The sequence below is a fragment of the Tiliqua scincoides genome, chromosome 2, assembly GCF_035046505.1.
Source record: "Tiliqua scincoides isolate rTilSci1 chromosome 2, rTilSci1.hap2, whole genome shotgun sequence".
NCBI classification, from domain to species: domain Eukaryota; kingdom Metazoa; phylum Chordata; class Lepidosauria; order Squamata; family Scincidae; genus Tiliqua; species Tiliqua scincoides.
In genome coordinates, this window is record NC_089822.1 from 51063441 (window position 1) to 51077620 (window position 14180).

The window sequence follows — 14180 nt, forward strand, 5'->3', positions numbered from 1 at the left end:
GTCCATCGGATTGGGCTGTGCATTTTCAAGGTGTCACCAAAGACTCTTGTTCTTGCTGCAACGCAGCTAACCTTCTGAAATGAAATGAACCAAGCTTACTGTTGTAGCATTTTTCTGTGTTCTGCTCTTATGTTCCAACATGCAGGATGTCAAATAAAGGGCTCCCTTGCCCAGAAGTGACCTGATTCACCCTAACCAATGTCATAGTGAGGTCGCTGATGATTAGTCAGGCTAAGTACTCCAAACTGCAAATACAGGATCCAATGAACTAGGATCTCTTCATCTAAAATACTTTTAACAGAACAGTGTATTATGCAAATGAATGCTGGTTTGCAATGAGCTTTCATATTTCATAGTGACATACTAAATGAGGAGATCATGATGACCATTAATACAGTGAATCTTATGCCATTACACTGATTAAAAAGCTCAACGTTGCACTGCTTTCCTCCTGCTAGCTCCTTCCCTGCCTACACCTATCCAGACCTGAAGGATTAATCCAACCTAGAACTGAATAATTCATTTTTTGCAGGAACATCTTTCTAGTTTTCACAAGAGGGAAAAGAAAGGTTCATATTTCATATTGCATCTTCTTTTGCCTCCTCATTTATCCCTGTACTGGGTGTGTATTCCTGACCATTTGCAAGATAAATGAAAATCTCTGTAAACAAAGGCAATGTCTCTACAGAGACTATTTTTGGAATGGTAGGAGGAAAGGAAGACTGGTTTGGCAATGAAGTTGACATTTCCTCTGTAACTTCAGGCCAATATGACAATTCTTACTTACAGTTCCAAACAGTGCTGGCATCTGGATTGCTGGTTCGCACTGACCATCCCAGTCATTTATTAGCAGCAGCTCCTCCTCCTTCCTGGCTAATGGGAATATCACCTGAAGGCCCCTACGATGATGTAGGAGGCCCTGGGGATGGTCACATTGGTTAAGGAGGGTGCCAGGCCCAACAGTTGCTAAGGCTCTTGGCTGCTTTGTTCTTATGCAGCAACTGTTACCCTGCACATGCCTGATCTCGTCTGATCTTGGAAGCTAAGCAGGGTCAGGCCTGGTTAGTACTTGGATGGGAAACCACCTGGGAATACCGGGTGCTGTAGGCTTATACCATAGTCTTTTGAGACTGAAGGTTGCCAACCATGCTTTGTTCTTACTACTCCCATCAGTAGCAGAAATTTCAGGAGGTCAGCTTAGCTGAAGAGGTCCTCTGAGGGGCATGAGCCCTTAATCAGTGCCCCACTTGTACTTGTGCACAATACAGTTAAGGTGGCTACAATTCTCTGCATTACCTACATGCAGCACAAGAAACATGATTAGCTGACTGACATGGAAACTTGATACAGTGGAAGATACATGGAAACATCTAGGGCTGCAATCCTAACCACCCTTTCCTGAGAGTAAGCACCAGTGAACAAAATAGGACTTACTGAGTAGACCTGGTTAGGATTGTGCCCTTAGTGTTATTGCTGAACTTTCTCTAGGTTTAAATAGCATTCTTTATATGTTATACTCCAAGTAATGACTGAAACTGTTTTTAACCACTTGCTTGGGCTTTTGATATTTTCAAATGACCCTCTCTTTTCCTTTCCAAAATAAAGGAGCATCATCCAAGTGGTGAAACAGCATAAAAACAGCCTGTGACATCAGATATCTGGCTCACTTCCCCATTTATTACAAAATAGTCTATGTGTTTGGGAAATACGGAGAGTTTGAACATCTTACCTGTTCTAAATATCCATAGAAAATTGTATTGCAACCACAAACACTAATTGGGACTTCTTAAAGGTGGACTTAACCACAACAACCGGAACAGCCAAAATGAATGTACCAGTTGGCTAAAGATTCTGAGATAAAATAGATGAAGTGTGTATATGAAGGCAACAATAATATGTCTTTAGTAAAAATGTATCCATGCCAGAGATTCTCACCTTGAGGAGGGCATAAGCATCTCAGAGGAGCATTCACTTCCTTGGCAGTTATTGTTGGTCTCTGCCAGTGGTCCTTCAGGAGAAGGCTGGTATTTAGAATTCTTTGCCAAACTGAACATCTGTGATCTAGTCTCTTGTTTTTCTTTCATTTCTAAAGGTTACAGCTTCAGATAGTTGGAGAACAGCCACCTCTAAATGGATACTTAAAAATGTGACACACAGAAGGATGTCAAAGGAAGACCAAAAAACTCCCCAAAGTAGAACAAATTAGGAAACCTTAAATGTAGCAAACCTATTACCAAAGATCAAAACATAATGTGGTTTCGATTGTAATGAAAATACATCTTGCCAAACATAAAAGCAACCTTGCACACAAATGTACGTGCTTGCACGTGTGTGTGGGCACCCCCCCCATATAGTTATGTAGCATTCTAGCACCATATTTTTTTATTATTTGAAATTCTGCATATAATTCAGAATACTATGAACATGAATTAAGTAATGCTGTTTAATGATTGGGGATATAGCAGAACTCAGCTAAATCCAGGATAATCATACAATGCCACAGGTCATAGTATGCGTGGTGATCCCAAACCTGTAGATTTTGATATTGTAACTGGATATCTGAATCTCCAATTCCATTGCAGGCCATCAATGCACTGTTTTGGCAAAAGCTTCTACAGGAAATTAATTACACATGGCATTAGACTGGGCTAAATGGAAATGATGTGCGTGAATCAGTAAACATGGGGTGAGATGGTGCTTGGGTGCTGGCCAAAGAATATGTTCTTTTCAAATGCAGGTGAACTTAAGTAGGGGTTTACTACTTGAATTTCATTTTATTTGTATTTACCATAATGAACCTTTGGCCCAACTGAGCTCAAGGGAGATGGCATTTCAGTATAAAACCTTGCATGTATAATCTGGGAGAGGGGTTGAGGGAGGAAGTTAATGGGTGTACTGGGCAAGGCCTAGGAAAGGGGGGTAAAGGGGGTAATTTTTACCCCAGCCCAGGGCAAAAAGGGGGGCCCAGGAGCTGAAGGAGGGAGCCCAGAAATTTCCTTGCATCTGACATTTTCCTGTCTACTCAGATCTGTTGCCCATATGGGATGCTGGGGACACTGCTGATGCCACATGGGTGGGTAGACCTGGGCTCCAAAGACTTTTCCAGCTGTCTCTACCCTCCCTTCACCCTGTTCTGCTTTGCCCCTCCCTGTCCCTATTCTGCTCACCTATCACCACCCTCCCCTGCTCTGTTTCACACATCCCCCTTTGCAAAGGGCCCCAAAACAAATTTTGTAACCTCTGGTAAAATTATTCTCGGAGGCCCTGGTGCTGGGCTGCCATTGAAATACAGAGCAGCAACTAGTGCAGAAAGTGGCTGGTTACCTTATCAGGAGTACCATGATGTCATAGTTGTCAAAGCCTTATGCCTAGAGTCCATTCCAAACCGGCAGAGTTCATTCCAGCCTGCCTGCCAGCCAGACTGGGGGAAAAAACCTCACAGAAAGAGAATGACATGGGCTGCAATCCTAACCTCACTTTCCTGCGAGTAAGTCCCATTGAACACAATAGGACTTACTTCTGAGTAGACCTGCTTAGGATTGTGCCCTTAGTGTGGTAGTGAAGTCTAACCCTGGCAGTTAGATGTCCCGAGAGTTAAGTGCTTCCAGGATTCAAGTAGAAGAGTAGGAGGTTTCACAGCTTTGAGGAGGGACATAGGAGGACGCATTGGGAGTGGGAGACTCATTCTTGGGGTCTAAGAACAATGCACACAAAAGCTGTCTCCCCCAGCATAGAATTTGATTGCCTGGGTTAGTGAGCTATCAACATTGGCAACCTCGCCCCCGGTAGCCTAACTCTGTAATTGCCATTCATTACAGTGAGTTGGTAGTTTCAGAGGAATTCCTCTGGAGGTGAGAACTTGTGTTTGTTCCTTAGGTGTGATGGAATCTTTACAACACATATCCTATATTGTCCCCTTTACAAGGACCTCCGTTCAGCCTTTCTTGAGGGTCTTCTTGACAGGAGGTTGGGTTGGGCAGACTCCGGAAAAATACAGTTCATCATTTAAGAGGATAATGACAATCTCTCTGTGAAAGTGGCATCTCTATTGAATTTAATTATTAAAAGGAGGAGGAGGAGGTTAGGATCTTTTTTATTAATTGTTTACTGATTTTTATAAAAGTGTGCGCGAACTGTATGCCTATTATGCCAATAAAGGGATGATGATGATGATTACAGTGAGTGTTCATGGACCATTCCCTTAACCCATGCTGATGCCATTATTCTTTATGGGAAAGCCACTCTTCATTTGTGCATTTTTGATATAGGTGGGATTTTTCTGGAACTGAACACCCATGTAAATTGAAAGCTGCCTGTATACAACAGTCATTTTTAGTAGGACTACAAAACATTTTTTCAAACTTACCAAGCTTGCCATGAATATAAGATATAATTCTTGTAAGACATAATTTATATAAGATTTAAATCTTATCAAAATATAAGATATGTTGGTAAAAAGATGCAGGGATGAACAGAGTGAGCAAGCAAGCAAATGTATGATAAAGGCTGAAATGCAACACTTTTCTGGGCGTAAGCCCCATTGAACACAACGGGACTTCTGAGTAAGCGTGCATAGGGTTGTGCTCAAAATTTGTCAATTGCTAGCACTCTTAATAAATAGAAGCTGGATTCCTGTTAGTGTATCAATCATTTCTACAGCACATTTCATATGCAGAAAAGTTTAGTTGTGTTGCATCTTCAGTACTATCCAATGAAGGAGCGTTTCACATTCTCACTTCGCAATAACTTCTACAAGAGGATGGCTGCCGTGTTGCTTGCAGTATTGCAAGCTTCAATGGGCACCCTGGCCTTAGGCTGCAGTCCACGCACACTTTCTTGGGAGTAGGCTCCCAAGCTGATTGAATACAATTGGACTGACTTCTGAGTTGACATGCATAGGACTGCAGGGTCAGTCAAGCGCCTATGGTCTGGCACTTCCCATTTTGTTTGGTCCATCTGTTTCTCATCCACTGTTCCTCCTCTGCTCCCTTGCAGAGATTCATGGATTCACAGATGCATGAAAACTGGTGGCAAATGGCTTCCAGCTCTAGCAGTGAGCTGCAGTCTGTTATTGTACACATTTTCCATTACGCTGGAACTGCCTGGACACCTGTTCCTTGTGTTTGGGGATTATTTTGTGTGTGCATAAAGAGTGCAGGTGAGGGGGTTTTTGTTCTTGTTGATGTGGACAAATTTGGACTCTGTGTCCTCAGCTCTCCCCATCCCCATTGCAACTCTCATGTCTGATCAGAGCAGCCTGTGCATGCTGCAGTTGTGCTAGACCAGGATTTGTGAGGTTGCAGGGGTGCAACACACTTTTTATATCCAATATCAGCCACATTAATCTTACAGCAGATCTGCTGTAATTTTTTCCTCCACAACAGAGAGTGAACCGTCATATGCTCCAACAGCACTGACTCTGAAAATCAGTCATGTACTTGCATTTACATGCTGTTTAATAGCAATCATGAAAGACAACCAGGAGACACAATAGAAGGTAGAACAGTCTGGTTTTATTACTTTATGTCAAGAGACTTTTTTTTTCTTCCCTTGCCATTTTTTTCTTTTTCTTTTCTATTTTTAAACCTTTTTTTCTTTCCTTTTTTTCTTTTTTACAGCATACATTAAGTTGTGAATCAGATGTTAGGGGGATGTGGAGATGAAGGGCAGTTGGTGACATCACAATATTTTACAACTTTACAACCAATGAGAGTCTGAATTTGTTGCATCTACCAGTGTATAGCAAGGGTGGAAAGCAAAGGCACACATAGGTCTAAAAAGGACCTCTTTACGCAAAGGGGCAGAAAAGGGGGGAGGGGAGTATCTGAACAGAAAACACACTCAAGTACAAAATGGGTATCTGAAGGTCAACTCAGCTGTTGGCGTGCTGTATATTACAAAGGCAGATCTATGTACAAAGCTGCAGTGATTATTCATTTCTACATTATGACAGAATGCTTGGTAAGATGTAGCAAGGGGCACTGTGCCCTCTGGAACTCCAGGGGGTCGAGTTTGAAAGGAAAAGATGGCATTGCTCCTTTTGACTTTGTCCTGATGAATTCCTGCTACCTGCAGTTTAGGAAGAAATTAAAAAAAAAATACAAAACAAAATCCCCAACAGAAGCATTGCTTTGATTTCAATATGCATAGTTCCCTAAAGGCAAACAAATCAGTTCCTTGAAGCAGGCAGAGATGAAAGGATAGTAGAACATGCAAGCACCCTTGTTACACACTTGGGTTTTGACCATCCAGACTTTCTAAATGACTACCTATGCGCTAACCAACTGGAAAGTTTTTCCTTTTTGTTTTTTTGATAATTGAAAAACAAAACACTCCTCCCCAAATCCAGCAAAATAAAAAATTTCTCTTGAAAAACAAATAGAAACCAAAACTGAAGAAAACAGTTAACACCCTCACTCCCAAACATTCTGTCCAGGCAATATAAAAACACGCACCCTCCCTCCCCCCTTTTTTGCTACAGTATGTCCACACAGTTATAGTAACAGATAAAAAACAAAATGTATGCTTGTGCTCAAACTGAAAAACTGTCAAAACATACATACACACAGGCACTCCGTGCACCCACACATCCCCCCCCCACCTGACAAATGGGAACAACTGAAACAAAAACTGGATTTCCTTCTAAAAAGGGTTATGCAGCATCCTTTTGGATTTGCATTATTGTACCGGTTTTTGAGAACCAGCAGGAACCAGCCTGCTGTTGACTTTATTTCCCTTCATCTCATGTGCAGTACATGTGCTATGCTGCAGTGCCTGGAATTTTTCTGCCAGACGACTGCCAACTGCACACAGGACTTGTCTCTGGTGGACACACCAGACTTGGTGACATTCCGTTCATGGCGTCTTTGCTGGTTATGAATAAGAATGTATCGCTATGCGGAAATGATATGAAAATATTCAGGTAGAAGGCAATGCTGCTCCTGATACAGTATCTATACTGCTAGCATAGCCCAAGATTGGTTAGAGAACCAAATTGGCACAACTAGAAAGTCACATTGAAGCAATGCGTACTGGTACTGCCCTGTCTTCTGGCGGGTCAGAGTGTTGTTATAACAGTAACCACAGCATTCTTCTTTGACATGTGCTCTCCAATTCAGGGGAATAAGTGAGGATGGAGATAAATAAATATCTGATTTATTCTACAGAGAGAGAGAGGTGGGGTAAGGTTATTACATACTACGTCTCAACAAATATACACAACTGAGGGTGTAAGGCACAAATTTACATGTGGAAGAAAAACAGGCTATTCACAGATGTATTTCCACGAAAAGACCCGTGCAGTAAGACCATAGTTTATGCATGGCACAAGCCAGCATACGAAGGAGTTCTTTGTGGATTTTTCGCTTGCCATCTCACATGCAAGGATGAAATGAGATGGCTGAGAACAAGCTGGTGCCTTCACAGAAAGTATTTGCTACTGACAAAACCATGTTCACAGCAATGGGGCACAAATGTGCAGCTTTTGAGAGCTTCCTCTGCAGTCACTCTAGAAAGACAGGAAATTCTGGGGTGGTGGGATTGGAGTTTCTTTGTTTGCTGCCTGACATAAAGAGGCTGGCAGAACAGCCAGCAAAATAAACTGACATTAAAAATAAATATTCCCCTTTTTGATTTTCCAGAAAGAGATCAGACAGTCCAAACACAAAAGTTCAGAATTCCAGCTCCAACTTATTATAACTCAGTGAATTTATTGGAAAAATAAAAAGAGTTTTAATTACTCCAGTTAATGGGTTTCACGTTAAATAGGCATAATGTATGTTCAATGTATTTTTTTTTTCCCCGTTCTGGAAAGCTGTTCATACGATGATATGCAGAAGTAATTTCCTTAGGAATAATTAAAAAAAGACAAAAGAATGAACAATAAATAATAAGAGTTACTTGCGTTAACAGTCACATGTTATTCGTTAAAAGAGAAGAGTAGCAGAAATCTATGACAGAGTTGTTGCCCAACATGGCAATCTGCTATAACCAAATGGCTGTAACACTGATGGGCAATTCACAGTACCTGCACATAGTAAATGTCTGCCACAGTTCAGTTAAGAGTTAGCTTAATCAACAAATTCCATTTATTTTGTTGTTGGTTCTGTTTCCCCCCTTCTTTTGCTTTCAAAGCACTCATTCCCCAGTTCTGGGATGCAGTGTGCAGTTGAGAGTGAAGCGATCACAGTCACCGTTCATGTGTGTGCTTTTGGCTCAATGTTTATGGTTAGTCTTTTGAGTACAGAACTGTTGCGTCGTGGGGGTGGGTCCTACAGTTGCAAATCATGGATTGCATGGCCCGATTGTTAAAAATATTCCACTTTTCCCAGAGAGCAATACATCCTCAGTTTAGCAACAGCTTCCTTGTCAACTGAAATTAGCAATGGCGGTTGCCGAACACTGGCTTTTAAGGGCATACTCTGGTTACCTGCTGTCCCCCCCCCACGGTAATTATGTACATGCATCGTTAGGCTTGATGGATGTTGAAAGAGGGGAAAAGGAGGGCTTGGGGGGTACGTCTGGTTTTAACGATGGTGTGCGTTTCAACCCTGATCTTGTCAACGAGTTGTATGTGGTGAGACTTGGCTGCCTAGATACAGTCACGGTTTGACCCTGAGCAGCATGGACTTGTATGGAGTCCACTCTCTGTGGGGCAGGAGGGGGGTTGTCTCCCCTGCCAAAGCTCTGATTTCTTGAAAGGTGAGAGGAATTAGAAGAATTAGTATTATTTCTTTTGAGAGTTGATGTCTGATGATTTCTCGTAAGCGAGTTCGTAGGGTAGTTTCTCTTGTAGTCCACATTATAAGCGGAAGAATGCATTTCCAATCTCTTGCTTAGGCCGCTCTGAGATAGAGAGGAGCCAGGGGGACCCAGGGAGGCTTCCCTCTGGGGTACTTTTGGTGGCATGCTATCCAGGTTTTCCACCAGATTCACCCCATGGTTGGGGCTTTTGCCGCTGAGATGCTCCTTTATGGTTTTGTATTCAAGTGTGGCATTTTGGTCCTCCATAGCCATCTGTGCCACTTCATTCATTTTTGGCTGATCAACATATTCATGCTGATAGCCTTGTTGAGAAATGGGCAGGACTACAACACTTGAGATATGGCTGGGAGAAGCCCTGAGAGGAAGGTCTGTGGGGATCACAGGTGAAGCCATGGGAGGGATGTCTTTTGTGCACGCATTGATGAGGTTCTGATTTCTTTCCCAGTCTCTGCTGCCCCGGCTGGGCTTCCTCTTCTGCTGAAGCGTTGGGGTAGATTCTGGGGTTGGCAGAGCAGCCAAGTCCAAGTGATGTTGGTCAGCTTTGATGAGCATCTTGGCAGTGCTGCCTGGGGTAGCAAGTTTGCCATTGTGCATCAAGGGAGTGAGAATGGCTTCAGGCTTTGGCTCTTTGGACTGACTGTCCCCAAAGAGGCCACTGAGCTTGGTGACACTGCTCATAGAGCCCCGGCGAGATTGGACCAGCTCCTTCTCCTTCCTCTGCACGATGGTGACATCTCTGCGCCGATGGTCACAGATGCAATATACTATGATCCCCGAGAAGACAGCCCCCATGACAAAGGCAAGAATGACTGCAATGGCCAGGAGGGTGACAGGCACCAGCTGATCATGACCTTTGAGATAACTCTCGCGAATCACTCCTGCAACAAACATCACAACATGGTAAGCAAAAGAGTACAGAAGAAAAAAAGATGGCATGATCACAGTTCATTTAAATTTAAAGATACTTGTTAGACGTTAACTTCTGCATTCTGAAAACAGCTTGTTTTAATTGCAAACACTACAAAGGTACTTTGACACAGTATCAAGGAACCTAAAGTGGATAGAGAGATGCTCTTTACTCTCTCACATAACACCAGAACCAGGGGACATCCACTAAAATTGAGTGCTGGGAGGGTTAGGACAGACAAAAGAAAATATTACTTTACTCAGTGTGTGGTCAGTCTGTGGAACTCCTTGCCACAGGATGTGGTGACAGCATCTGGCCTGGATGCCTTTAAGAGGGGATTGGACAAGTTTCTGGAGGAAAAATCCATTATGGGTTACAAGCCATGATGTGTATGTGCAACCTCCTGATTTTAGAAATGGGTTATGTCAGAATGCCAGATGCAAGGGAGGGCACCAGGATGAGGTCTCTTGTTATCTGGTGTGCTTCCTGGGGCATTTGGTGGGCTGCTGTGAGATACAGGAAGTTGGACTAGATGGGCCTATGGCCTGATCCAGTGGAGCTGTTCTTATGTTCTTATTGTCTTAATATAAAGAGATACTCTTAATGTCCAATAATTGGCTGGGATCCAGTTTCTGGGCCACGTCCAGGTGGATTTTGATTTCTTTCCTTTGAACAACAAACCCCATGGTGAATCCGAAAGCATTTTTGAAACCCGTCTTCAATTTAAACATGTTTTACCATACGGCATGTGTAGCAGGGAGCTACTTTCAAGAAACACAAGCCCAAGGCCTCTATGGACAGAGAACTAGTTGTACTCGTCACTGGCTTTGCCATTGTCTTTTTGTGTGGTTACTGTACACACACAGCACAAACCCAGCCCAATAGTGTTCTTTTGGAGTAATTGGTAATAATGGGGAGGTACACAAGGTTGAGGAGAGCCACGCAGTGCCTAAGAACAAGTCTTTCCCTGCATCCAGGTCCCTCCCTTTTATTTCTGCTGTCTCCTTCATGTCTCTTTTAGATCGTGAGCCTTCAGCCTAGGGATCTGCCTTTTCACTTTATGTAAAGCATCATGTGCAAAGGTAGTGCTAAATAAATAATACTAATATAATTGCAAATTAGTGAAGTTAGACATCATTTTGAACAGAGACATAACTATTTATGGTCCTGTGCTACCAAAAGAAAGGCCTAATTGAAAATCCAGGCTTAAAGGAAAGATCATAATTTCCTGATTGTTTGCATTCGTGGTTTGGATTAAGAACGGTTTTTAGAATATGTTCTCTTTAATCTCCTCATCTCCTCTCCATACACACATGGTATTACTGGAAATGTAGAACCAACAAAGAGAGAGGTTGAATGCCATCGCCATGCTCCCCTGTACTCTTGCAAGTGACCACAAGGTTTGCACATGTGCACTAAGCGTTTTGTCTGCATTTGCTTCCCAGACAGCAGTTTCATGTTCTGCATCATAACTGAAAGAGTTGTTAGGGATGGGAACAGTAAGAGGTTGAAGGTCTATTGCAGGGGTTCCCAAATTGTGCATTGCAATACCCTGGGGCATAGCAAGGGACTGTTGTGGGCGAGACCACCTGAGACACTACAAATGGAGGTAAGAGGCTCAGCCTAATGGACCTGTATGCAGTTTAGCACACTGAGAAAGACCCTCCAACGTGCTGTAAGTCTCTCACTTCCATGTGTTGGTGTCCCACATGGTATCTGAACCTGGAAGCAACTGGTCATCACCAGTCACTTCCAGGAGCCGTGTGCTGTGTTTGCAGCATGTGGGTGTATTGCAGGATACCAAAGACTGGGAAGTAGTGGTCAACTGAGGAAGCTATTTTACAGCTCATTTGGGTCATGTCTCATATCCTTCCAAGCTCTTCCTCTATTTTTTCTGCATGTCTGTACACAGAATAAACATTTCATGTAGGATATTTGAATATCCTAGGGGCTGCTTGAAGCGGAAGAGTCAGTTTTGACCCACTGAGGTCAAAACTAGACTTCACAGGTCCAGGATCTGTAACTATCTTTTTCTGTCCATGGGGACAAAAAAAAAAAAAGCTGCTTAGTAGGGGCAGTTTAATTTAGGAAAGTGTTTGGAATAAGGATTAAATGTCTTCCATCAGTGCCACTTTCCCAATCAAACTGGCAACCCCAACACATCTGTTTTGAACTTAAAAAAAGAGAAAAAAAACCAAAACTATGTGGGAATCACGATTACGGAGCTTTACATTATGCTGACTCCTAATTTTTTTTTTTAAAAAACACCCTTTTAGTGTGGGATTCCACCAGACATAATGCTTAAGGTTCATGAGGTTTTATTTTTTTTAAAAAGAACTCACCCTAATTTCAACCATCTTTTGCAGTCAAATTATTTCAAAAGAAAACAGTATCCCAGATGCGTCCCACTTTCTGGGCAGGTATGTGCCGAATTTTTTCCAGAGATGTTTACTGCTTCAGCAGAAACTGTGAGACTTAACCATTTTACAATATTACATCCTGTTCTTGGAATTGGTGTCAAGTCTCGCAGCAGTTCCTAGGAAATCTCCCTGCTCCAGCTGGCCTTCTCTAGCACAGTTAATCTCTTTAAGTGTACTCAAAATGATTTGAATGTACTCCATCAACAATTATACAGAATGTTAGCCAAGAGACTGCATTTCTGAATAATTCTTTTGTTGGGCTCTTTCAGTTCCTTTTACTTTTAGATGCATAGCCTGCTGTGCACCAAGGTCTCAGAATGGCTAATGTCATTCTATAATATCAAGAGGCAATGCTTGCAATCTACTACAGACAAAAGGTGCAAAGGCACTATAGAGCAGGTAAACAAAGGGATATTCAGAAAAATATGACACCCTCACTCCTTTTGAGAGCTTCTACAATCCAACCTTTCCCACAATCCCCTGCTCCATTCTGAAGTGGAATCCAAAGCCCTGCATGCTTTTCTTCTATGAAGAGAAATAAGCTGAACCTGGGATATCTTCTTTCAGGTATGGGATAATTATTTTTCCCTATTCATACAAAAGGATGGACAAGTCCCAGTTTGCATAGCCTTTCTTCCATGTGTTCCACAGAATCAATGAATCAAAGCCAAGGTCAATTAGCTCTGACCGCAGTCCATGTTTTTCTCATTTCTTTACATTTCAAAGTATATGCTAGGCCATTCTGTGAGCCAAACAGATAAGACATCAACAATGTCATGTGCTGTGGGGTGAGGTGGCAGTGGTGTAATGTTACTGTTCATGACTTCTCTTTAAAAAAAAAAAAAAAGGATTAGCAATCATATAGAGAATGGGTTTCATTTCATTATAATGTTGTTTAGCTAGTATGCTATTCATTTTAGTTGCTGGCTCCTTGTGACGGTATAGATGATTTGAACTATTACTCTACTTGCGTGTTCCAATACAGCAAGAACAATTTGTAAATCACTGTTCTGTGGGCAGATCTTCTTCTGAACCAGCACAAATGAGATGGTGGACATTGCCTTAATACAGCCTATCGCTTGTGGTTTAAGGGGAAAGAGGAGAATGAATCAAAACATCATTGTCCCTTTTTGAACAGATGTTGACATTGAGTTTCCTGTGCGTGCCAGCTGGTTGTGTAGGTAAATGCAGTAGCATGTGTGCAACGCAAATGGTACATATTAATTTCTGCACCCTGACACACAGAAAATAATCAGGCCCAGTAAAGGTTGAACTGGCTCTATGTAAGTTGCCTCTGAGGATTAAAGCAAATGTGCTTTAAATGTGAGAGTGTGGCTAGCATGCTTGGTTTTCAAGAGGACTGTCCCTCCTGCACTATAGGAGGATGCACTATCCTATAACAGGATGATAGGATGTAACCCTCTGCCCTGACACAGTTCCCAATTTGCACCAGGTCCCTGCTGACTGCTATCTGTCCTGGAAAAAAAGTGTGTGCATGTGCAACCTGGTTGGGATTGCGCTGGGGTCAGAGGGTTAGGCCACTACTCCTCCTACTCGCTATGCTGATCTGCAGAGGACCCAGTTTGGCTACTGAATAATAAACACATTCACATATGTTAAGTAAGGGTCGGTTTGAGCTGAAGTAGCAGTAAGGGTTAATAATCCCAAGAATATAACTGGTCCCATACACATCAGCTTCTCCAAATGTAAAGGAATCAGGCCTGCCAAGGTTTTTAAAACATGACAGCTCTACTCCTCCTTAATCTTTGCACCATTTCTCCAGCATTCCGTTCCCATGCATGTAACAGATCCCAAAGTGAAGTTATCAACGTGCATCTGTAGAAAGGAGACCCGATGACCAAGGGTCTTACAAAAGGAGTTCTGTGTGTTTCTTTATATTGTATGCTGTCTGCAAGACCAAAATAGCCTCGACATGTTACAAGTCTGAGTTTGTCTTGTCTGTAATCACAGCTAGGGATGGCAAAACATCACGGGAAATCTTAAGAGTATGAGCTCTCTAAAAATAGAGGAAGGGTCAATAGGGAAGTCAAGTCTGGGACTCTGACTTGTGATAGTTTGGGTGAATGAAA

General features: G+C 42.4%; 1 protein-coding gene and 1 pseudogene across 4 annotated transcripts in view; one reads left to right on the forward strand and one right to left on the reverse strand.

The window, feature by feature from the left end:
• The first annotated feature begins 990 nt into the window (after nucleotides 1–990).
• LOC136642359 (5S ribosomal RNA) lies at nucleotides 991–1110 on the forward strand (annotated as a pseudogene).
• Nucleotides 1111–5493: 4383 nt separating this feature from the next.
• Nucleotides 5494–14180, reverse strand: part of SEMA6A (semaphorin 6A) — a 208439-nt gene continuing 199752 nt past the window's right edge. For 3 of the 4 annotated variants that reach the window (XM_066613226.1, XM_066613227.1, XM_066613225.1), the window contains one exon: nucleotides 7134–9641. In XM_066613226.1, the coding sequence (XP_066469323.1) occupies nucleotides 8452–9641 (1190 nt within the window). In that variant the 3' untranslated portion in view covers nucleotides 7134–8451. Of the gene's footprint in view, nucleotides 6070–7133; nucleotides 9642–14180 lie in introns of those variants that run through there. The other variant, XM_066613228.1, reaches the window with a different exon arrangement.